Here is a 25,246-nt window from a genome sequence, read left to right on the forward strand (position 1 = left end):
AAACTTTAAACGCGTTTTTCTCAAAACCGTGTTTTCGAAGTCGGTGGACACGATTTCTCAAAAACGGCTGATACGATCGTCGTGAAATTTTAACACAAACTTCTCAGATATATTCTACAGGTATCAATCGAAGGACTAAGAATTCTGATGATTTTTTCTATTTTTTAAGCAATTTTTCGCGAAAATTTTTGTAGCAAATTCGATTTGTTTTTCTATAGCCGCCATTTTCTCAAAAATTAAAATTTTGACTATTCCTTTGATTAATACCTAGCTTTGTTTATCCACAAAAAGAATCTAATTGGTTTTTCGAATTCAGATAATCCAAACCGGTGATATTTTGTTTACCGCCGAATGCTTTTTTTTTGGAGGACGCGTGCACTTCAATATTTTCACTAACTTTACGTGCTATAATTAACTTTAAAGTAGACATATTTGAATAATTAAAAATTGTGTTATTTTAATAAAATCGTTCTTTGTAAAAAATTCTCAAAAAAACGTGATGTATATAACCCCATAACAGAGTAAAACGTAAGTACTTTTTGACGACAAAAAATATTTACTTGGGGTCGATGTACTCATCTTTGTCGACGACATACATATATAAATTTTTCCGTTTTCAACTGTTTTCTATGCTTTACAACCAGTAAAAAAAAATGTATAAAACTTTCATTACTTTTATCTTAATATGTCACCGTGAAACATCCTTTTTTTCAACGCATTATTAATTCATGCAGTAATGGGTTAAATGTTTAACAGCCTGCTTCAAATAATAAATATTAAAAATATATAAAGTCTAAGTAAAAGCATTGTGACTTACATATTCCACAAACAGCGAAAAAAAATTGTGCGTCGGTGTTGCCAATTCGCTACACTATTGCCAACTTCCTTGTTTTTAGACAGCAGTGCTGTGGGGTGGCAACTTCGGTTTGATCAGTGCTCGTACATACTTATCACGATACTTTATACTTTTTCAAAATGATCTCAAATCTTTTGTTTTGATTATTTCTCAAACACGCGCATACCTACGCTAAACTCTGGCTAAAATGGCCGAAAACAGATTATTAAAAAAATTAAATAAAAAAGTAAGCTAATATATATTACGATTACCTAAGTTTTAATATAAATAACTGAATTTAAATTTCTTCTATCTTAATAAAGTTAAACTGTGAACAAAATTCAGCATTAAATTATTTTCGATTATTAAGTGAAAATGGCAAAATCCAAGTGCACCACATTAAAATAATTTGTAATTTCTATGCTGTCTATAGTATTTATTCATTTTCTCTCACTTTTAATCTTTCAAAAGAAAGCAGAAAAGTGTGCAAAAGCCGAACAAACAAAAGCGCAATGAGTTCTATATTCAGTCAGCTGATAAAAGCTGAGCCGGCGGTTATCGCCTTCACTGATTGCGCTACGTTTGGCTTTTCTTTCAGTTTTAGGCCTTGTTGCTTATGCAATTTTTAATAGCCCGCTTGTTTGCCCTTTGAAATATTTTATGCTACTTTTTGCATTTTTTAATGATTTTAGAGCGGAAATTATTTAGTTTTTTTTTGTTGCAATAGGTTTTTGGCTTTTTCAATTGAAATATGAGCGGGCGAAAAAAAAATGAATTTACATAAATACCACAGAAAAATGTGAAATTATAAAAATGAGCATTTTTAGTGAAAATACTAATTATTTTGAAAATTTTCAGATGTTTAATAGATATATTTTTATTTACTCGTAGCTTTGCATATCTTCCGCATTCTCAACTGCGTAATTTTTGCGCTTCTTGCCCCCTACTAAGCGAGAATAGATAAATACAAATGTAAAAATAAAAAAATGACAATAGTAGTGGGACTTTACTACTACGAAGCAGATTATCAGTTGAATGTATTTATTTTTATTTTTATTAAAATTCACAAATTTATTTTTATTTTAAATTTAATATGTTTTTCTTTATATTTATAACCGCAAAATATTCATACTTTTTAAATCGCTTTATTATTCAATTTTTCCGCCGGCGAAACCATGTAATTCGTAAAAACTACCTCTACTACAACCGCACACTTTTTTAAATCATAATTTTTAGTTTCTCATTTTTTTTTTTTCTTTGCCCTTCTTTTCGAATTCCGGTATCACAGCAATGGTTTTCCACTCCTTTCCAGAATGAAAGATGTTTGAACCGACCAACTAATGTAACGTATCGACATATAAACAGCGACACAACGACCGCAAAAAGCGAGTTAGAAAACTTCAACATCCACCAGTAGCCCACGAAATTTGAAAAAATCTACCGAGACACAGACTCCACATTTACTCGCAACTTTTATCGCAGACGAATAGAATAATACTGAATGTATGCAGCACTCGGCCAGTTCACAACGCAACTCAACAACGACGATGAGAATGTACATATGTATGCATGTAATATGTATGGAGCTACACTCGTGTTAGTGCGCATAGCAGTTGGTCGTTCCTCAGCTGATGCTCACTTACATGCGCGGAGCCCCCCACATCCTCATCTACGATGGACAAAGCTTGCAGAATGTGAGAATGGCAAGCAATTGGCGCAGATGAGCGACGTCGTTAAGGAAAAGGGTTGACTTGAGTGAGTGATGCGTCGAGCGAAATGCGGCGCATCTGAGAGTGATAAACATACAAGTGTAAAACTCAGTTGCCAGCAAAGACATATCAAATGCTCTTTTTGCAGCAATTGAAACTATTTTTCCAATAAGACAATAATGTGTTCCCAGATGACCTTTGAACTGCCCACTAGTTGATCCTTGGCAAATCCTGCAAACAGTAAATACACGAAGTATCACTCAGCGCGCTCTCCACCACATATTCGCAAACTTCATCTCCGAGCATAGCGAATATTTTTCTCTTAGAAACTCGCCCTTTCTCTAGTTCTCTTGGTTATTCCAGTATTTGTTTCTTCTTTTGTGTTTAATGATCTGCCAGGCGTATGCTCTCTCTCACTCTCTTGTTTAAGCTCACTCTATCAAAGTCTGTGGAGTGAGCACTGCAAGCAACAAAATATACATATCTCACACAACAACGTAAATTGCAGGAAAAAATAAAAAAAAATCAACAACAGCAACAACGACGGCAACAAAAGCAAATCTATTTTTAAACTCATATTAATATTGTTCTTTATTTTATCAGTATAGTGTGTTAAAAAAAGTCATAATAATAATAATAAAGTACAATTCAACGACAACGGCAGAAGCGACAGACAACAATAGCAACAACAACAGGTCGAATTAATATTATCTACACGCCATGCCCGTGTGTACACGATGAGTGTCTATAGGAAATAAACAACAGGCTGGATGGCTGGATGGCTGGCAGGCGAGCGGATAGACTGTCAAAGTTTAAATGAATGTGTGGACATACGGAAAAAAATTCGAACTGCCGAACAGTGGGATACGCGGAAGAACAAAACTGCTATCGCAAAACCGTTTACAGATACTTCTGCGGCCGTGTTCATACAGGGAAGCTTTCGTTGCTTCAACTTTGTGAATTCTCATTCGGTGTTGTCCATGTCGTTCACTCAGGGCACCTCCGTTGCTTGCAATTGCTTTAGGTTTTAGTCTACAGCCAACGGACATTGAGAAGAATTAAAACACGAGCAACTCAGTGCCCTCCAATTCCCAAGTTATGATTTACTCCAACAAACGCGGTCCAAACAAATACATATATGTATTGCAAAATATGAAGCGAATATCAGAACCCAATTCCGGACTGACTCATCGTGAACCACTTTGTATACACCAGGATCTCCAGCCCCTTCTACTCGTAATGCTATCGATAAACATTTAGCATGTGCATTGCCCAGGCATTAGACAATCACCACCCCCGCATTACAAATAGATAGCAAAATGCATGCAGAGGGCGATTGGTAGCTCTGCATTGCACTTCGTCCGTATCTTGTCAGTCCCTTCGAAATAGCAAGTTCATGTAGAGAGGCATACACATAGCTTGTAAATAATTATTCCCTTAAATTTTAAGCTAAATACACACCAGGCAACCGTTGCAGCAACTCGGCCATGTTGAAGCAACCGTTGCCTCGTGTGTAGCTGTGTTGCCAATTGATTTTCGTGTTGCTGCAACCGTTGCCTGAAATATCAAATAAATTTGATTTTTGGGATAGGTTGCTGCAACCGTTGCTTCGTGTGTATCATTGTTTACTGCTTTTACTCGTTCAGTTCGTTGAAAACAAGCGAAGAAGAAGGTTCGTGCGGAGTAAAATAAAGTGAAAAAGGAAAACATGGCAATTGAAAATAATGAAAATTATGTTAATTTTATTAACGAATATAAAAATTTGAGAGAGCTGTGGGATATAAGTAGTGAAAAATATAAAAACAAAAATTTTAGAAAAAAAGCATACGAACAATTAAAAAATGAATACAATAAAATTGATAAAAATTTTAAGTCCGCAAAAGAGTTTCCTGTTGCATGATACCGCAAAGTTGTTGCCAGTCTAATTTCTGCTGATATTGCCTCTCTCATTATGGTATCTTGTTTCGTTATTTTGGCCTTTACGAAGTCCAACAATTTTCTAAACAGGGCTTCGTCCATCCTCATGTAATTTTTATAGTCCGCTGGCTCATTTTCCTTCAGTTCTTTCAGCAGCCTCTCGTTCGAAAATTCGATTTTTTTTTTCAATTTTTTAACCAAATTTTCTTTCTCTTCTTTTGTTGCACCTCTTCTCCTCATTTTCGTACAAAGGTTCGTCAATTATAATAAGAGAAGTAATTTTACGTATTTCGTCGATCATTTAAAAAATTTAATTTTACGTATCTTCCGCTTGTACCTTTTCTGCACCACAGTTATACACAATACTGAGATTGAAGCAACGGTCGCAACGTGTTTCTTAAACAAAGGCAACCGTTGCTGCAACACGTTGCTTCAACGGTTGCCTCGTGTATATCTAGCTTTACATTTATTATTTTCCAACAGAAATAGTTTTAGAAAGCAGCGACAGCGATAGAGAGCTGCGGTGACGATTGTCAACAGCGCATACTAAATTACATTTATGTAAAGGCAATTGCTCCCGCGTCTAGGGGAGGGGAAATGATAACTCAAGCAGCGGACGAAGCCTCAGCTAAATTTTAATCTTTCGAAAATGTGTCAGTAGTATACCTGAACTGCTTTATATAATCATATATTTTATCTGTGAATTATCAGGTTTTCAGTAATATCTTAGATCATCTAACCTCTGTAGATCTTTTTGCATCTCAACATCAGTTACAATTAATTATTCAAATCGACTTCAACGGTTATTGCTTGTGACCATAAAAATAGAGTGCCTGCCATTTTGGAGTCTTATTTATGAAGTAGAGGTTGAACCACCAACCATCGGCTGTTATGGCCACCGAATCTCTGTCAGATTGCACATTCGCCTAGATGTATTGACCACTTTAATTGCCTATTCAGGTTTTAAGCTTTTTTCAAAAGAAGAAACTACGGAGTCTTGCGTTTGCGCACTTTGAAACGAACACTTTCCAACATTGCTTCAGTGTACCAAAATTACGTTTTACTCATCTGCTTAAGGGGGTGGTAGGGTTTAGCGCTAAAAAAAAACACTTTTTTTTTAATTTTTTACAGAAATATGGCTTAAGATACTTTAATAAAATCAGTTGCATGTTATTGTACATCTTTTCAATAAGTTTTTAAAAAATATTAATAATAAAATATTGACAAATAAGCCCATGACAGAGTTTTTTTGGAGATATGTTTTTCGAGAGGTGCTCTGCGGTGCCAATCGGCATTCGTCGTAGAATCATCTGACACTAAAAAAGTCGAATTTTTCAGTTAAAGTATGACGTAATGCTCATTTTTGTAATTTTGGTGGCAAAAAAACGTAAAACGAGCATTTTTGGCGAAAAATTTCGCCATATTTGTAAGTGAAACACAACCTTAAAAAAAAAAAAAAAAAAAAACAGTGGGGGGGAGGTATTTTTGATTTAGAAAACGTGTGCCAAATTTGAAAAGAATCGGTTGAATAGTTTCGGAGTTGTGATTGGCACCGACTTTTAAGAAGTCGTTTCGGGAAAAACGCGTTTGAAAAAATGACTCTGAAAAATTATCGATGCTCTGCATTCGAGGTAGAGTGCCTACAAAGGCTATAACTTTGAGAGTTCTGCTCCGATCCACTTAAAATTTTGACACAACATTCTTGAAATGATTTACTAATATATAAGATGAGTGAAGAAACAAACACAGTAGTATACACTAACAAAACTTATGAGCTATCAAGCTCAAATAAATTAACACGCAAAAAAGCTCAGGTAACACCTCAGCTACCTCAGTTCTCCCATTCTCCCGAAACAAATAATCATTATTCGTCATACTCATCCGACTGTGTGGCGTGGTCAAAGATGTTATACAAAGGACTGTTCCATTCTCAAAGGGATGTTACCCTCTTCCTACAAAGGGAAGGAATAGTAAACTTTTCAAATATTAATATCTGAAATAATGTTGGTCGCGGGGGGAATGTAATGAAGGAAGAAAAAGGTATGCAAAAACTTTATAGTTTCAATAACACCAAATCAAAAGCGCAGAATGTTCATTCAATAAAATCACCGGAAAATCTCGGAAACGCAGTAATTTACATAAGTTTTCGCTCTCCTTGTCGTTTACTCTATATCTATTATTCTCGCCCTAGCACACACTCTAGCTACTACAAATTCACAGTGTCGCGCTAGGAATACCATCCCTATTAAACCCTGCCGTCTCTACACTTCCAGCTCATCCCACCCAATAACAGAGAGTACATCCTAACGGAAGAAGTCGTGAAGTTTCTCATTTACCACTATAACTCCTAGTAGTTGCCCATCCTTGTTTTGCTGTTTGACATAGCACATACATATGTATGTCTGTATGGGTATATCTGTAGGGCAGTGAGTGTGGGAGCTTTTCTTACCGCAGCAGCTGTTTTAACAACTCATTAGCATTTTCCGTCAATTTGTTGCTTTTTCTCAATTTCGCCTTCTCTAAGTATGGGCTTTAACGGGGAGTGACCGTTACTCATTTCGTTTACTCAAACGATCCCCCGCTTAACACAAAACTTACCAAGAATTTCATTGTCTACTTTGTTTACTCTTGTTTTTCTACAATCCACACTCACAACTCACTTGCGAATTAATCGTAAGCATTGAATATCGCCACGATCTTGAGATTTGCGCTTACAACAAATAATTTTATATACATATGTTTTTCTCATTTATATGTAGGTATTTGTGTGCGTTGTTCGTATCTTCTTGCTTCATTGTTTGCTTTTGATTCCCACCTACCCCTCTGCCTGTTAGTACCTATCGCTGAACATAATTTTTCTCCAATCTAGCCAAGAAATTCGGTGGCGTTCGGTGTTCGGCACTCGACAGTCGACAGTCGACACTCGGCGCGCGGCGCTAAACGCTTACTCGGCGTTCATTCGCCGAGAATGCAAATTGGTTAGTCGCCACATTCGAAGCTTTTGTACTCATATGTAGATATACATATGTATACTCATCTGTCGGACCTCAGATCTCAACCCACTTCCTCAGCAGCGTTTGCTAGTGCGGACGATGGAGGCGGTTGTCGACATAAGCAAGAATTCATTTTGCTCGACATGGAAATAAACACAAAATCGTTACAGCCACTGATAAGATGTCGCAGTGCGGGCTAATCTTTATTGTACGCTCATATATGTACATATGCACATACATATGTATGCATGTATGCGGTAGTACATATTCGCTACATTAGTTGACATTCGCGAAATTTTATTCGCTTAGTAGCTGCGCGGCATACTGGTATCATTTGCAGCCGCCGGCATTCGCTAGTCGCATACGTTTACTTACATACGTACATACGTCAACAGCGATATATTTATACATGTGTAAATAGATATGTATGTAGGTATGTATATAGACATTAATAGGATTTTGGTTTGCTTGTGTGCATGGGTTGTTATTATTTGTTTTGCGATTTTATTTGCACTACTTGTTATTCCGTCATTGGATCGAAGGAAAATGATAAACAATTTTGCACAGAAATCGCGCAGATAAGGGTATGTACATATATGTATGGTATGTCATGAGAGCTAATATTATATATAATTTCATAACTTTTGGAGTTTTCTCTACCAAATTTAGAGAAATTAAAAAAAGTCAACGAAGTATGTGTAGGTCATTCAGTCCTATCCCTAGAGAACCAGTCAGTTTCTCCAACGAGATTATGACTAGACTGTTCACAGCCTTAAAACAGTGCTTAGCCGGAAATCTGAAGCTCGGGACATTCCTACAGAAAACTCTTACAAAAATCGTTATGGGCGGACCCGAGCCTAGAAGTCTCAAAACCAATAGTCCAGAGTTCCGTTGGCAAAACAATGAGAATCTATGTGTTTGTTTTTGCAATTAGAAGAAATGAAAGGTGGAATCCGTGCAGAAAACTTCAGAAGTCCATAGATTTTTGGTCAAGTTTGGAAAAAATCATTCAGTAACGACTGCAAATACTGGCTTGCAAACTTATTAATTGAATTGTAAATATTTACGGTACAGTCCTAGGACAACATTGCATTATACATTTGAAGGTTCTGAAATTCTCTGCTTCAAAAATCTGGGACCTTCCACTAAGCTATCCATTGAATTAATTTGCGAATTATAGTTTTCTTAAATATTATATTAACAGGTGCCGCCTTACACGAAGGTGTTTTACTCGTATAGAAATTATTTAAAATTCCTACAGGCTATCAAATCTAATGCCACTCACGTTGATTACCTTCACAAAAATCACGGTTATAAAAATGGATGCTATTGTGTTTCCTGCTGGTAGGCACTTTACTTTTTTCTACCAAAATACAGGGTGGCTGATAAATTTTGCTACATTAAGAAACTCAAATAACTTTTTTTTTAGTGTATGGAATTCATTTATTTTTTTTTTTTCAAGTTGAAGGTCATTAAATTTTATTAAATGTAGCTTAACTAGTTTTAAAAATAATTGAATTTAAATGCCCCCCATGCTCGTTGACACAAGTGCGGCATCTTAGTAAAAAGTTGTTCATTGCTGCTTTGAGAGTTGCGACAGGAATAGCCGCAATTGTTGTCCGAATGGATTGTTTTAGTTCATCCAAATTTGTTGGCTTTGTTTTATAAACTTCTTGTTTACATAAGCCCCACAAGAAAAAGTCAGGTGCAGTAAGGTCAGGCGACCTGGGGGGCCAACGAAATTCGGAGTTTCTTGAAATCAGTTTATTGGGAAATTTTCGTCGCAACTCTGTCATAACAGTCGGGGCTATGTGAGACGTTGCCCCATCTTGTTGAAACCACACAGAGTTGAAAGGAATTCTCTTTCGGCGTAGTTCTGGATAGAAAAATTCTTTCAGCATTTTCAAATAACGGTCTCCAGTAACCGTAACGGTGTGACCATTTTCTTCAAAAAAATAAGGCCCGACAATACAGCGTGAAGAAACCGCACACCACACTGTCACGCGAAGAGGATGCAATTCCGTCTCGTGGAGTATCTGTGGGTTAGAAGTACTCCATATTCGACAATTTTGTTTGTTCACATTGCCGTTTAAATCGAAATGGGCCTCATCAGACATGAAAAGGCAGTTTAACATGTTTTGGTCTTCTTCCACCATTTGCAGGATCTTCTGGCAAAATTCCAAGCGAATCGGCAAGTCTGCTGCATTCAGTTTGTTAACCATTTGAATTTTGTAGGGAAATAAGTCTAAATCTTTGTGCATTATTGTTTGCAAAGACTGTCGGCTGACACCAAGTTGAGCAGATAAGCTTCTTGTTGAAACCCTTGGATTGCTTTGTATAGCTGCAGCTACAGCAGCGATCGTTTCCTCCGTCCGAACTGGTGGGTTTCGATGATAAGGCCTTCTTGAGACTGTTCCTTGCTCAGCAAAATTATTCACCAGTCTCATTATGGTCCATCTGCTCGGGGGATCGCCGCCAAACATCCGCCTGTACTCTCTCTGTACGAAAACTACGGACTCCAGTGCGTGATAGCGGCGGACTATCCAAATTCTTGTTTGCGTGTCCCAGTTATCCATTTTAATAAATTTTAAAGATCAATCTGCAAATTAAAACAAAAATGGAACAGATAACTTAAAAAGAAAAAAAGTTATTCCATTTTTTTTTGGTAGCGGCTTTCATCAGCCACCCTGTATTTGAGTGGTCTTCATTGAGAATGACGCTTTTGTTTCAGAAGGCAGTGAAAATTCTAATTAGCTAAGCCAAAACCGAATCAACTAGCGTAGTAGCGCAGCTACTTTTAATATTACCAGAATTACTAAACGATATTGAAGATGTCGCACAAAACTAAATCATTTCCGATAAAATCTCATATGACATCCAAAGCTTAGAGTACAGTCACTTTGCAAGAAGCTAATTGACATGCTCCGCATCACTTTTCAAAACTATTATATATGGTTTACCCTCTAAATACTCTTAACTCTCTTAACACACTTTGCCATAAATGTCAAGTAATATCAGCATGTCGTGTTTAAAAAGTCAAAGAAATGATTATAAAAGAACAGCAGATATAATAGAAACACAGGGATGACAGCATTTATAATATTTATTTGTGTATGGCAGTCGTGAAACAAAACGCCGACAAGAGTCAGGCAAGTCTACCGCAAATGACGGAATTTCCGTTGTAGCTTACAGCAGAGATTTTATAACCACAACTGCTACATATTTACAAACAATGGTTGCAAATACGGCGAATCGCGGCTATCTAGAAAAAAAAAAAAAAAAACAAGAAAAACCACTGAAAACACCCAGTATAGAGATGATGCCGCATAAAATGTCAAACTAACGATTTGCTTATGCTGATTTTTCACAGTTGCCCGCTAACTTCTTCTTAAGCACTACTTTCGCCTCCACTTACATATTTCTGCTCTATTTGACTCGTTGGCAGTGTCGCTTTTCAATGAATTTCTGTTGTATGAATAAGCAATTTTTTTTTTTGTTCATTTATGAATTCTTCCCCAGCACACATACATACATATTTATTTACCTATGAATCTACTTATATTCATGATAATGTACAATATCCTCGTAGCGGAAATAGCAATCGAGAAGGCAAGGATTATAGATCACAAAGTTTGGACATCCGAAGCAAAATTGTGAGAGTATCTTCACTTGCCACGTCATAAGGGATGCGGCAAAAGAGTTGTGAGTCGTTGTTCAAACGGCAATGAAGTAACATGAGAATATAAGTTTTTGTTTTTTGTAAACAAAGCGCTGTCACATCCCTTACACGTCAGCAAATCAGCTGATTCCTTCAAAGCCGCTGAGAGCCGGTTAATAGTTGTTGTTGGCCACACCTGCAGATAGAGCGGTGATAAACTGAATTGGAATAATAATTGAGCTGGGAAAATATAGTGTCGTAAAGCTGTTTGCTATATAGACGAGGGGCAGGTAGTGGGCAGCCTCCAAGTGTTTTTCTACCACAAACAGTTTCTCATAAAAACGATCTGTCATTCGAAGTGGGTATAAACTATATGACGCTCCATTTGGACGTTAGCATCAAAACAGACACCAAAAATTGGAGAAAATAGAACTCGGGCGGAACAGTAGAAATATATACCATTTCAACTTTCAGATGTATGTTTAATTTTACTTAGAGGATGACAGAGACTGCAGCGACACGTGTGAGGTCTGGTAGACGCGTCCGTAAACTATCTTTGCTTAAATATAGAATTCTCAATGCTTATTTCGGTGGAGGATTAAAGCATATGGCATACAGCTGAACTTTATTTTTTTCTAATTTTTTTTTATTTTTTAGTTTCGATTAGAGAATTTGCAAAACTTCACAAAAACACACATTTCTGCTATGCAACACTCAGCAGCATTCTTTTCTGCGGCAAGTTGTTGGATCGTCATAATCCACCGTGATGACGTCGCACACTGGGGATTTAGCGGAAAAAAGTCAAATTTGCAACATACCACCTACGCAATGTTTAATGGTATTTCTAAATTCCAGAATAGAACCAACAATAAAATCAAAAAGAATTACTAAACTCCGACACAGTTTTTTTTTTATAGATATGTCAAAAGTATAATTTTTTTATAATATTGAACTGACTAAGAAAAAACTTCAAAGCCCAAGGTGGTTTTTTTTTCCTTTTGCTTGAGCTGACTTCCAATTTTTTATTTTTCATTTAGGGTACGGTATTTTTATATATTTTAGCCGGAAGAACAAAGGCTGTGAAGCATTTGATTATCTATTTATAATTAATTTTACGAAAAAAAAAAAATCATATTCCTTCATATTCTTGGATCTGCAAGTTGAGCTATATTTACCTACGATTAGAAACTAGTATCAACGTGTTTCTTAATAGCGTCTCTTTCAGTTTTAATCAATTGCAGGTGCCACCAGGCGCCACTGATCATTTTTTGGCAATGTTAATAACTAAACGCTTTCTAGTGTGTGCATAATGATAACGAAACACTTTTCATTTTGTTTTGACATTTTGAGGGTAATTCAGAATTATGAACTTACATGTATCCTGTGCGTAAATATTTGCTGGCTTATATTAATAAACAAAAAAAAAAAATGTATGAATTTTAAAAAACAATTTTTTTTTTAATTTTTTTAAAAAATAGTTTTTAAACATGTTCTTTTCATACAAAATACAAATATATACAACTTCGTTAGTAGTAAAAATGTAAATATTTTTTGGGATGTATACTTTTTTCCGCATCTCTGTACAAAAATCCCCAGTGTGCGTCGTTCCCACGATAGTCGGTCCTACGTAACCGGAACGACTCGGATTTATATCCGGCCAAGGACTGTCACTTCAGCAGCATTCCTCGTATATGTACGGGGAATGTTTATGCTGATACCACAACAACAACAACGTCGCGACGCTATTTATTAAAGAACTCCCATACCTGATCCACTTAAAACACGTCTTAAGAAAGCTGGAAATGCTTTGAATTGTTAGGGAAGAAATTTATCAGCAGGAAAGTTTATATTATATCAGTATCGGGTCACATAAATTAATTCCACATTATTTTTATTTTTTAGGCAGAAAACAAACTGCGAAAACCATAGTAAAAATAATAATACAAAGAAAAATTGGCCCTCACTGTTTAAGATTGTGAAAGAAATGCCGCCGCTGATAAGCTTGAAAAGTACGCGATGGTGAAAATGTAAAATCAAGCAAGAAAAAAATGGCAAAGATTTATAAATAGCCACTTTTATCAGTCGTCGCTGTTACGTACATACATATATATGAAAATATGTATGCAAATATATTAAATATGTTATACAAGTGTACGTTCAATAATTTCCATGTAGAAGTGCCAACAGCAAAAGCGAGAGAACGCCCCTTTACACACATTAATGCACATTGGAGCACTCACATTCCTAACAATAAACTGTACTGCAAAGAGAGCACACTACCCAAATTGAGAATTACTGCAAAGTGCTGGCGCTAACTAGTGATTGTAATAGAGAGCGAGAGTGTCCCCAAATATTGCCTAATGAAGATAAAACTGAGTAGTGATCATGCTAGAGACTGTGAAAAACAAACAACAGAAAAATAAAAAACAAGTGTAATAAACAAAGAAATGTGAATAAAATAACAAATGCATCTACATACATACTACATACACATGAACATAAGAACTATTACATGTGATTGTTTTCACCTTAGTTGCATATTTGCGCTAAGTTAAGGGCTAAGGGCTTCTAAATATTAACATTGATTTTCAGAAGTGGAACCGAAAAAATACTATTTTTAAGTGTACCAAAGTTGAATTATAAAAGAAAGCAATGTTAATACTATTGTAAACTGAAAAACAAAACATATTCGAAAATTCGGGATCATTTAACAATCTGCGCCTCTTTAACAAGCAGGAACAGCACACTTGAAGAAATTAATAAAGGACCATATTCATCCTGATTAAGTGAAATTAGTTAATGATACCGCCATACAAGGCAGCTCTTCTAATGAAACATTTATATAATACTTCCTTAAGACATAACTTTTAACTAAGTTTTATAGGGACAATAAGTGCGAATATCTTAGCTCAATAATAATCATAACAATCAGAACGTGGGAATGTCTCCGCAAAGTGAAGTCTGTTATTTACATAACTGAACATGATGACTTTTAGAATTTAAACTTCGTAAGACACAAATACAAAAAATGTCAAATGCAACTCTGTGCGTGATAAAGAAGCTTATCAACGCACTCAAATGAGAGGACTTACAAACGAAGTACAACATTGTGTACAATATACATGAAATGGGGGATCTAAATGCACGACAACTAGTGGAAGATTATTATCACAGATTCCACTCTACCTACATACTGCATACTACATACATACATATGTGCAAGCTGTGAGCGTCAAAATAAAGTTTCTTTAAAAAGAAAATTTCATTTATTGCATTATGTATTTTGAGTACTGCTCTTAATAATCATAGAGAATAATTTTAGTATTTTTGTTCACCTATTTTAGCATGATTTTATTACTTTTGTTTCTTTACTAGATCCATCAAGTCATTAAGTCCGTGGACTGGGAAAATTACCCGATTCCTTAGGCATATGATAAAGGAAATATTTGTTTTCTATTCTGGCTACTACTACTTTGGGCCATTGTCTTCTTGGAAGACCAAAGTCATACACAAACCTCAGACGGCAAATAGTTTTTCAAAATATTTAAGCAAAAGAGCAAATTTACTTTACTCCACCATACTTAATTAAACTGGACATTATTTGCGAAAGAATTATTTTTGTCTTAAGCTATCGCATTTAATTAATTTTTTATATAAACTGCTTCTGTCTTGGGGATCGTCTAGTCCCTTATGTACGATTTCAGCAACATATTTCAAGAATAATTCAATTCCGACTTTTTAACGTTCCACACGACGGTCCATTTTTAAAATGAGTAGATATTCGATATTTAGCCTATGCAATATAAGATAGAAAGTTAGAAAATGATAGAAATTTTTTTCTAATAACGGTCGCCCCTCGACAGGCAATGGCAAACCCCCCGAGTGCATTCGTGCCATGAAAAAGCTCCTCATAAAAAAACATCAAAAGGATAAACATTTTTGCTATACATTAGAATATTGTTTTATATAAAAAAAGCAACACAGGCGAAAATTAGTAATAAAAACTCACGCGATATTTTAAAATATATATCATTTTACTAGCAAATTTAGCGGTTGTGTAGACGCATAATATATTAAAAAAAGGGCATTAAAGAAAACAACTGCAATCATTGGAATCGTTGCTGTGCACTTTGTTTTGACCCTCACAGTATCTACACAACAAAAGCTTGCTGGCCGTTTATAAATGAATGAAAATATTATTCACAAAAAATACAAATATGCAGTTGGAACATTTATACTCACAGTACTTAGCGATCGTTAAAGGAATTTGTGAACTTTGCGGGCTGTTGGAGAACCAAACACGTGCATTTTTTCGTAGTTTATTCCAAAAACAAATTTTTTATGTTTTCTCACTATTGGCTATTACAATGGAGTAAATAATATGCTTATGCATATGTATTTATGTATTCATGTATGTGTGGTGTATTTATTCTCACTTTTTATTTTTCACTTTTTAACAGCTACGAACGGCATAAGTAAGCTACACTTGTTGATTTGTGTATTACATTTGCAAATCAGAAAAACGATACACAACAATAAACACAAATTAAAATAACAAAATTTCGAATCAAAAGAAAAACACAAGTATTCAACTTTTCTATTATCAGCCAACGAATCTTGAACCTCCGCAGATTGCGACCACTTTCATGTACATACATATGTACATATATGTGTATGTAATTAGGTACGAATACAAATGGCACGGTGCCACCACAACGACAAAAACCACGGCGAATCCACACCTTGGGCAACAACATACGACCACTCTCTTTCACCACGATTCGCAGAATGAGCGGCGCAGCAACGGAAACTGATTGAAAGATCAACCGGTGAGAAGCGCCTCTAGAAAAATTCACTCTTGCACTTTTGGAGCTAAACTCACCATTCACTAAGTGTTTATGCACATAAGTACATACATATGTCTGCACTCTATATATTTTTATATTTGTTTTGTCACTTTTTTAGTCCGTTATGCGTTTTCCGTTCACCGTAAATTTTTTTTGTTTAATTATTACTGCAGTATGCCTGTAATTCAACCTAATATTTTGCCGCTTTGAGCATTTTTTGCATTTTTCGTTTGTACACCGTTCCTACGTTCCTAAAGTTCGTCGCTGTTTACTTTGCAGTTTTCGATAACACGGAATTCTTTCCTGCCGCTGATAAATGAAATAAATACAAAATAGTTGTTCTTGACTACAAAGATTGGGTAAATTTGTTTGACAGATTGGAGTTGCAAATTTAATTGATTGCGTGAATTCGCAGCTACTACAATTCGGAAAGTTTGTGTTTTCGCGTACAGAATTCAAAACGCTCAACAGGCCTTAACTAAAACCAAATTGTGCAAATTCAACACACACACGAACAACAATTTTTAAATTCAATTCATCTCAGTTGGAAATCACATTCAAAACGTGTCGTCAACAACAAACATTAAAAATACACGTCATATCGTCGCGCAAGTCTCTGTATAACTGCCCACATTGCTGGCTGACTTCTATCTCTTCCAACAACAGCAGCAGCAGACAAATTCTTCATTTCTCATTCAACTGTTTCGTTTTTAGTTTTATTTTATTATTATTTTAATTTTTTTGACGTTTTCCCCTTTTGATATCTTCTCTTTACTAGTGAGAGGGCACTTGGCATCCGAGCATTTTAATAATTGTATGATTCAACGCGGCATCAACGACACCAACTGACTGCCCAGTGGGAGCGAGCGTTAAGAAATACCCACTGTTGTATGAGCGGCTGCCGCAAGTCGGAAACTCAACACAATCACATCATAAGCAAGTCAACAAAGTAAATAAACAAACAGCCGGATAGCAAGTCAATCAACTACAATAGTGCGCATATAGCATAAAAACCAGGCGCGCAATCATTGGCACCGGAACACCCTGTTGATGGTGGGCAACCACCACACAACAATATGCAGGACATTCGGGTAACCGGTTGTTTACATTTGTGGGGCAACTATCATGTGGTGAATATGGTGTGACCCACAGGGGCAACTGAATGAAAAATTTTTCTTATTGGTGGGAAACGGAAATCGGAGTTCGGCTTCTGCCAGTCAAGCAATAACGGCACTTTATGTACCATAATATAAAAGGTATTGAATTTTTAAATGTGAAAGGTTTACTGCTGAACTTGAATGAAAATCCAATCCAGGTATTTCAAATACAAATAAAGAGAGTTAAATACAATTATACATTGTAAATAATGTCCATAATCATTTATGTACATATGTATTAAAAAATGTTAAGTTGTTAATCTCAATAGAGATCTCTCATGGCGATGTAGGCCGCTCTCAGTGACCACATCTCCAAACAACTTGAAGTGCTTCGGAGCACGACTGCTAAAAGCAATCAAAGAGAGTGTTGAGATAGGTAGAATTATGAATGAGGAAAGCAGCAATCACTCGGTGAGCTGTAGTTAGTTCAAAGCTGTGAATACAATCGAAAACAGCTGTTTTAAAGTATGTATCAACGCGAGCAAATACTTCTCTGATAAGATTTGATTTTGCTAATAAAGGTAGCAAGGCAGTAATTCAATTGTTCAGATATCAATGTGAAGCCAAATAAATAGTTCAAGTCAATATATAAATTAAAAAACTACGCTTCGCAAATGCAGAGCGCAGTAAGCAGTGAAAAATAAAATAAATTAACCGAAACAAACCCGCAAAAAAGAGAATTTAATCTTACAATCAAAGCAAAATTACGCGTGCAACAATAATTGGCTGTCGTTAGCAAAATGGATCAGCAGCGCCGCATAGTCTGCGTCGGTATGTGCGTGCTAGATGTCATACACGTCGTGGATCATTACCCTGTCGAAGATACCGATAAACGTTGTGTAACTGGCTATTGGCAGCGTGGTGGCAATGCTTCCAACAACTGCAGTGTACTGCGGCAATTAGGCGGCGCTCATGTCGAATTTTTGGGTATGCTAAGCGCTTCGCCGGCCTTTGGTTTCCTTTGCGAAGATTGTCACAAGCATGGAATAGCTATTGAAAATTGTCCAAAAACTGAAAAGGATCCACCCTTCTCATCGGTCATACTCAACAATGAGACTGGTTCGCGCACAATCATTCATTCCAATCCCGAATTTCCACCGTTGGAATATAAGCATCTTGCACAACTGAAATTGAGCAACTATGGCTGGGTTCATCTCGAAGGTCGCAATCCTGAGTCTGTTTTGCAATTCATAAAGGATATTCGCAACTATAATAAAGAGATGAAAAACACTAAAAATCAAATTAGAATATCAGTCGATCTGGAAAAAATTAAGGACGAAATACTTATTTTGGGTGAGTCAGCTGACATTGTCTTTCTAGGCAAAGACTTGGCAACTCACTTGGGTTGGAACCAGCCAGAAGAGGCAGTAATGGGTTTATATGACAAATTCAAACCCCAGGCAGAATTGAATAATTCTAAACCAGCAATTATATGCCCCTGGGGCGCTGAGGGTGCGGGTTGTGTGGATGCGCAGGGCAATTACTGTTTCGTACCTTCAAAAAAAGTACCTCAGATAGTAGACTCGTTGGGTGCTGGTGATACTTTCTGCGCTGGAGTTATACATGCGTTGCAAGTGCTCAATAAAAGTTTGCCAGAGGCTGTACAGATCGGGCACTCCGTCGCGGGTTACAAACTGGGACACCGTGGCTACGATAACATAAAGAACTTTTGGCAGGATCAGCGAGAAAATTCAAAATAAAAAGGTTTGAAATTGTTTTGTATGTTAAGTTACCTTCAATTGTTACCCAGATGGGCTACGTGAAATTATTTAATCGTCTGGCACATATTTTTGTTACTTTCAACTTACTAATTTAAAGAAATATATAAATATAAGTATGTTCTTTAGTTAAATTTAATCTGCCTATGATTATTTGTATATAATTTTCAATTTGCTACCGATTTTTTTTTTTTATAAAACACTTTCGTACCTACATACCTGCATTTGTAGAATGTAAATGCTACTGCACTGCAAAAGGCGAATCTATACAAGGTGATCGGAAGAAAAAAACAAACCAGCTGTTCTACTGGTATCAGCTTCTATGGATGTGTCTATTGCAATACGATACACAACTATGATGGGGAAAAAATACACAACTATGATTAAAAAATACCAGTCTAACTGTTAGACGGGATAGAAGTGAAACCTTCCGTAAGACAAACTGAGAGAGAATGAGACGAAAGCAGCATTAGGGGCGGGATAATTATAGGTTCATTATAATATTGCTATAAAGTTCATATTTTATTTTCTTCATTTTATTATTATTCATCCTCAATGTTTTCAATTTCAACAAATGATACGAGTGGCTTATGATAGCTAAAATATGATACAAATGCTTTGGTTTCGATGTTGTCAAAAAAAATACCCAAACGGACCGAAGAAACAGACTTACAAATTTCTTCCATTTTCGTCTACTTGTATTCATATAAAATTTATGTCTCTTCCCACCAAAGCTAAATGTATTAGTACATTTCTTCTTGTATTTATTCAAGGCCAAAATCCCGGCGGTACTGCAATACCGGGCCAACCCGTGGCAGAGGTGGACCAAGCCCTTAAAACACTCCGCCCATTTCCAAAAATCCGCCCATTTCCAAAAATCAGTTTAACATTTGTTGTCCTCCGATAGAGGATCTATCAGATGTTACGCTGATAAGATAACCATACAAAACCAACAAACTCAATACATTTTCAATGCATTTTCTAATAAACCTTTTGAGAACTACACGCTCACAAAAATTATTTATATCAACATATAATATAACGCTTCGTAACTAAATAACTTTTAGGCCAGCACCTACAGCATGAAGCGGTAGCCGAGCGACTAGCAATGTGAGCTTCCGATCCAAAATCCTTGGTTCGAATCACAAGAAAAAATAAAAGTTATTTTTATTTATTTAGTTCGTCGCTACATTTATATCAACATATAATATAACGCTTCGTAGCCAAGTTGGTCGCTTTTTTCGTTTCACTTTTTCCCAAATCACTCCCAACGATTCTAAAGAAGTTTTCACTTCAAAAATTCACCTCAGGAGACATTTTATATGCACATGCATATACAGTATAACGTTTAAAACGTATCGTAACATTAACATAATATATTTAAATATTTAACTTAATTAATACCTTATGCCTACTATCAAAATATATTATGCATATTTTAAAAAATATTAATAATTACAAATTTTCATTTAGACCGTTAACCGTCATTTATTTTCATCAGACCGTTAACCGGCTTTCGGCGAATTTGAAAGAATCAGCTGATAGTCTGACGTAACCATGGCCTTGGCAGCAGTTTGTCAACTTCGTTGTCATCTGAGCAGTGACTGATTGGACGAGTGTATGAATACATCTGAAATGATCATATAGATTTTGGGAAAACTTTAGTATAATGTATATCGCTTTGAAAAAAAAGGTTAAAAGGGGGGTATAGAGGGGTGTATCCCCATCTTAAAACTGAAAACCGAACCTGCCGGAGGCTTATAGTTGTAAAGTAATTTAATGTTAAAGTTATCTAATTTAGCGAAAAGTTGGTGTTGCCATACACCTGAAATAAAAACGAAGTTCGTATGCAGGGATGTTCAGTGGAACGTTCATTGTAAAACTGCAGTATTTTTTGCTGTAATTTAAAATTGAGACATATTTTTGAAAATAAAACAATACAACTCATTTAAACTTAAAAACAATGATATTAAGCGTATCACATAAAATAATAAAGTAATTAAATTAAATTAACACAGTATTTTGGCGTAGAACGCCTTAAAAATAACCCTCATCAGTCCAACTCCGGCTACACAATCCACAGTATTTTCGCGTAGAACTCCTTTCCGTGTTAAAACCATTGAATCCAAAATTAAAAAATCATATGCGTGTATGTAGTAAGGAGGCACAATAACCTCCATCCCCATCATTAACACTAAACTTAAATACTTAATTTTTGTTCATATTTTGGTTCATATTTTTGTTTCATTTGCAGGCATCCGGCAACACCATACTGTTGTCATTCCAATCTTCTTCTTATTCGCGTTTAAAATTGGAAAGTGTCTGTATGGACAAATGCATTTGCATTTTATTTTAATAAAAATAGTTCGAATATAAGGATAAAAATCAGTATAAACACGCGTGTGAGTGTATATTTGGTGAATTTTAGTGACAATAACCTCCATCCCCATCATTAACACTAAACTTAAAAACTTAATTTTTGTTCATATTTTGGTTCATATTTTTGTTTCATTTGCAGGCATCCGGCAACACCATACTGTTGTCATTCCAATCTTCTTCTTATTCGCGTTTAAAATTGGAAAGTGTCTGTATGGACAAATGCAGTTGCATTTTATTTTAATAAAAATAGTTCGAATATAAGGATAAAAATCAGTATAAACACGCGTGTGAGTGTATATTTGGTGAATTTTAGTGACAATAACCTCCATCCCCATCATTAACACTAAACTTAAATACTTAATTTTTGTTCATATTTTGGTTCATATTTTTGTTTCATTTGCAGGCATCCGGCAACACCATACTGTTGTCATTCCAATCTTCTTCTTATTCGCGTTTAAAATTGGAAAGTGTCTGTATGGACAAATGCAGTTGCATTTTATTTTAATAAAAATAGTTCGAATATAAGGATAAAAATCAGTATAAACACGCGTGTGAGTGTATATTTGGTGAATTTTAGTGAAGTGTTAAAAAATATATAGTGTTATGTGGCAAATTATAATGAAGTTCCAAAGGGCATTTTGAATGCAAATAATTATGAAATTATTATTTCCCGAATAATTTGGAGTTATAAAGAGTGTTCCTTAACACCTCACTAACATCTCCACCAAGTTTCATTAATAAAGACATAATAGTTTGCCAAAAATTGCTCAATATACATTATTCTAAATTCCAGCCCAGATTTTCCCTGTGATGCGGCAGTCGAAGTTCCTCTTACAATTTGGTTTTATACCGTAGTTATTGACCAACCTGATAAATGTATCGTCTTTGGTATTCACACACACGTCTAATCAGTCGTTGCTCAGGCGGTATAATACTGCTAGGCCATTCATTTGTAGAAAAACATCAAGACACCTGTGGTTTTTGTAACAGCATAAAACATTTCATATAGATTATTGAAGATTGCTGGCCAGAAGCAATCCTGACGGATGTATGCATGTTTGTAAATTTGGATTGTTCTGGTAACATAGAAGCGCCTGTCGTGGGAACGACCAAGCTACTTGTCGCCCTAAGCACTTAGCATTTCTCACCATTTGTTGATATCTTGCATTTTACTTCGATTTTGGCTTCAGAAATTTCCTTTAAAGATTCGGATTTTCATTCAGATACATATTAAAGCACAAAAAATTTGTGTGAAAAAATTGGGACTCAATCAAATTTTTTTTTTTTTTTGTACTGGAATTGTTCTTTTTTATTTATGATCAAAATTCCAAAAACGTCAAAATGTTTTCCTCAATTAATTTTCTATTTTTAATATCGCTGGCGGTTACGACGTGGATAATTCTCTGTTATTTCAAACAAATCGAACTGCAACGAGAAGAGCAAATGACTGTTGAGATCCAAATGGGTGAGTCGCTCGCAGCTTAGAATGAATTAATTATTAGCATAACGATTTTTCAATTTTATCGCTTAGATAAAGCATTCGAAGAAAATCTGAAGTCCAAGGGTTGCTTGGAGAATTATGACATTTATTTGAATTTCCTGGCCGTGTTTGCATGTATCTATGCCTTGGCAAAGGTGACCTCGGTCGCTGAAAGTTATGTCGCACAACAGGTGCACGCCCGCATCAAGCACGCAAAACTCTTCAGCAGTAAAGATGTGGAGCCAACGACTATTGAGGAATATCGCCTGCAACATATACGTCTCACAATGCAGATCGATTACTTGGAACAAAAAGTGAACCAACTGGAGAAGACCAATTTTATGCTGGGAGAAAAACGACTTGTCAATGCTGATAAGCCAACAAGCGCCAACAAAATGCATACCAACGGCATTAGTCAGAAAGAAACCATTAATGAAAAGAAAGCACTCTCCAACGATATGACGCAAGCCTGTGTCTGTGGTAGAAGCAGCAGTGCAGTGGGTAGCATAGATGTCGGAGGTGCTGTCTGCGGTAGCATTGGGACTGTCCATGGCAAAGGTGACACAATTGAAGACAGTGTTGAAGCTGAAGAAGTGCTCAATTTTCGTAACGTGCTCATACAATATCATCACTTTCAACTAACACGTCAGGTATATGTGAATGACGGCAATGTAAAGTTGCAATTTCAAGACTTTAACCAAGAAGGTGGCACCATCACGCAAATCTGGCAAAAATATTTGGAAATGCAAAAATATGCTATACAAAAGCCGACCTCGTCTGAGACAGCGACGAAAGTGGCAAATACTGTGCCTATTGTTGTGTCCACCGAAGAATTACAAACGATGAAAGGTAGAAACCGGCAGAGCGGCAAACGCCAACCACTAGGTACATACTCTACCACATCAACCGAAAAATTATCGTGCCATTACACTTCACAAGCATACAGGCACATACCACAAACAACTCTCACTTTACCTATAAAAATTTATTATAAAAATATATTAGTATGTCTACTGTGTTGGTACTTGTAAACTCGAGTTTTGTTATTGGGATATTTAGAATTCCTGTCCCTTCTCACATCTCAATATTTGCAGGATGCGTTTTGACAAATTCAAATAATATGGAATATTGAATAATAGATAATCTCCTGCTGCATTTTTTATTTCTATGCGTTCTGTTATTATCGCATAAAACGTATTTAATTTTTAGCTGAGGTTGAAAAGCAGCCTCGATACCTGAATTGACCAAGAGGAAATATTGTCTGCGGAAAATCTCGGCTTCACGGCGAGAACTTGAAATTCATAGTCTTATTAAACAAATTTATTGTAATACGTGTTATATTTTTGATGATTTTTTTTTTATTGTAAATTATTGTGGGAAATATATGTACATATATGTAATTAAAAGAGTTCTTTTCAAATTAGACAAAGTATCATTAATGTATAATAATATTTTAATTTATAATTATTTGGTAATTATCATTATCAGAAAAATAGTGGATCGAATTATTTAGGCCCTTATTATGAGCAACATTCGATCTTCGACTGTAGTCGAAAGTGCTGATCGAACGAATTTTCATTTGGTATTATGGTGCTCATTCGTTGAAGAATAGGACTATTGTGAATTTCGATCGCTCGACGCATTTACAATAGATAATTTTTTCTCAGCTGATACAGCAAATCAAAATAAAAGAAAAACCGATTGTATTGAAATTTTTTGCTAACAACATTTTTAAAAGTTAAAAAAAAGTATTTTTTGTGAAAATGAGTACAACGGGATTGTGGTTCGACGATTTATCGGACGATGAAAGATTAGCAGAACTAGCTAGAAGTAGAAAACAGTTGAGGAGCGCATCCAACCCCCTAGAAATGGCTTCCACTGAGTAAATTTAGAATTTTCAAAAAGTGTTGACGTACTTAATATTACAGAAATTTCCTTACAGATTTTTAAAGAACTTTAGATCATCTAAAGAGGCGTTTATGAACCTACTGTCCAGTACAGAAAACTAGTTGCAGCAGTGCACCCGAGCCAAATCCATTCCAAATATTTTAAAGCTAGCCACAGTTCTGCGATTTTATGCTCAGGGATCGTACTAATTGAGTATTGGTAATGAAGGTATGCTAGGACTTGCTCAATCCACTGTGTCTGTTGTGCTATCGGAAATAATAGATGTCCTGGAAAATTGTATTTGCCAAAGATGGATACAATTTAGTAGTATAGAGGCTGATCTGCAACAAAGAAAAGCACATTTTTATTGCAAATACAGCATAAGAAATGAAATTCTTAGAATATTATAGAAAAATCTAAAAAGTATTAAATAGAAACCCTTACGCCACAGTTTCTGTTTTATTTTTGTTATAAATTTTCTTTATTCAATTATTCGTCATTCGAAAAAAAGTATTTCAGTTCCTCTACGTATTTCAGCCCATACCTGCCAAGGGAAAATAAAAATGTATTTCTATAAACATCACAAAAAAAAAACCATTATTAAGCTTAATCCATTTTGCTGCCGTTCTCACTGGTGGTCCCAAGCAATTCAGCTCCGTTGTGAAT

General features: G+C 35.6%; 3 protein-coding genes and 1 non-coding gene across 10 annotated transcripts in view; 2 read left to right on the top strand and 2 right to left on the bottom strand.

Annotated features, from left to right (window-relative positions):
• Positions 1-16,939, bottom strand: part of LOC129242606 (receptor-type guanylate cyclase Gyc76C-like) — a 153,565-nt gene extending 136,626 nt beyond the window's left edge. The window contains exons 1-2 of one of the 2 annotated variants that reach the window (XM_054879358.1): positions 1,968-2,307; positions 818-1,038 (exon numbers count right to left, since the gene is read on the bottom strand). The gene's annotated coding sequence lies outside the window, so the exon portion shown is untranslated. Of the gene's footprint in view, positions 1-817; positions 1,039-1,967; positions 2,308-15,354 lie in introns of those variants that run through there. The other variant, XM_054879357.1, reaches the window with a different exon arrangement.
• A 472-nt stretch (positions 16,940-17,411) lies between these two features.
• On the top strand, positions 17,412-18,993 carry LOC129242607 (ketohexokinase-like). The gene has a single exon (XM_054879360.1). It carries the CDS (start codon positions 17,857-17,859, stop codon positions 18,814-18,816), a length of 960 nt encoding a protein of 319 aa, XP_054735335.1. The 5' UTR covers positions 17,412-17,856; the 3' UTR covers positions 18,817-18,993.
• Positions 18,994-19,598: 605 nt separating this feature from the next.
• LOC129243283 (U2 spliceosomal RNA) lies at positions 19,599-19,801 on the bottom strand. The gene has a single exon (XR_008582270.1). It is a non-coding gene; the product is annotated as a U2 spliceosomal RNA (small nuclear RNA).
• A 2,605-nt stretch (positions 19,802-22,406) lies between these two features.
• Positions 22,407-23,895, top strand: LOC129242542 (uncharacterized). 6 transcript variants are annotated; one of them, XM_054879238.1, is made up of 4 exons: positions 22,407-22,678; positions 22,745-23,343; positions 23,399-23,578; positions 23,788-23,895. In XM_054879238.1, exons 1-3 carry the CDS (start codon positions 22,555-22,557, stop codon positions 23,537-23,539), a joined length of 864 nt encoding a protein of 287 aa, XP_054735213.1. In that variant the 5' UTR covers positions 22,407-22,554; the 3' UTR covers positions 23,540-23,578; positions 23,788-23,895. The 6 variants fall into 6 exon arrangements, with proteins under 6 accessions (XP_054735213.1, XP_054735211.1, XP_054735212.1 ...); XM_054879236.1 differs by having other exon boundaries at positions 23,399-23,542; XM_054879237.1 differs by lacking the exon at positions 23,788-23,895 and having other exon boundaries at positions 23,399-23,725.
• Positions 23,896-25,246: the final 1,351 nt, after the last annotated feature.

This window comes from Anastrepha obliqua, chromosome 3 (assembly GCF_027943255.1).
Source record: "Anastrepha obliqua isolate idAnaObli1 chromosome 3, idAnaObli1_1.0, whole genome shotgun sequence".
Classification (NCBI taxonomy): Eukaryota; Metazoa; Arthropoda; class Insecta; order Diptera; family Tephritidae; genus Anastrepha; species Anastrepha obliqua.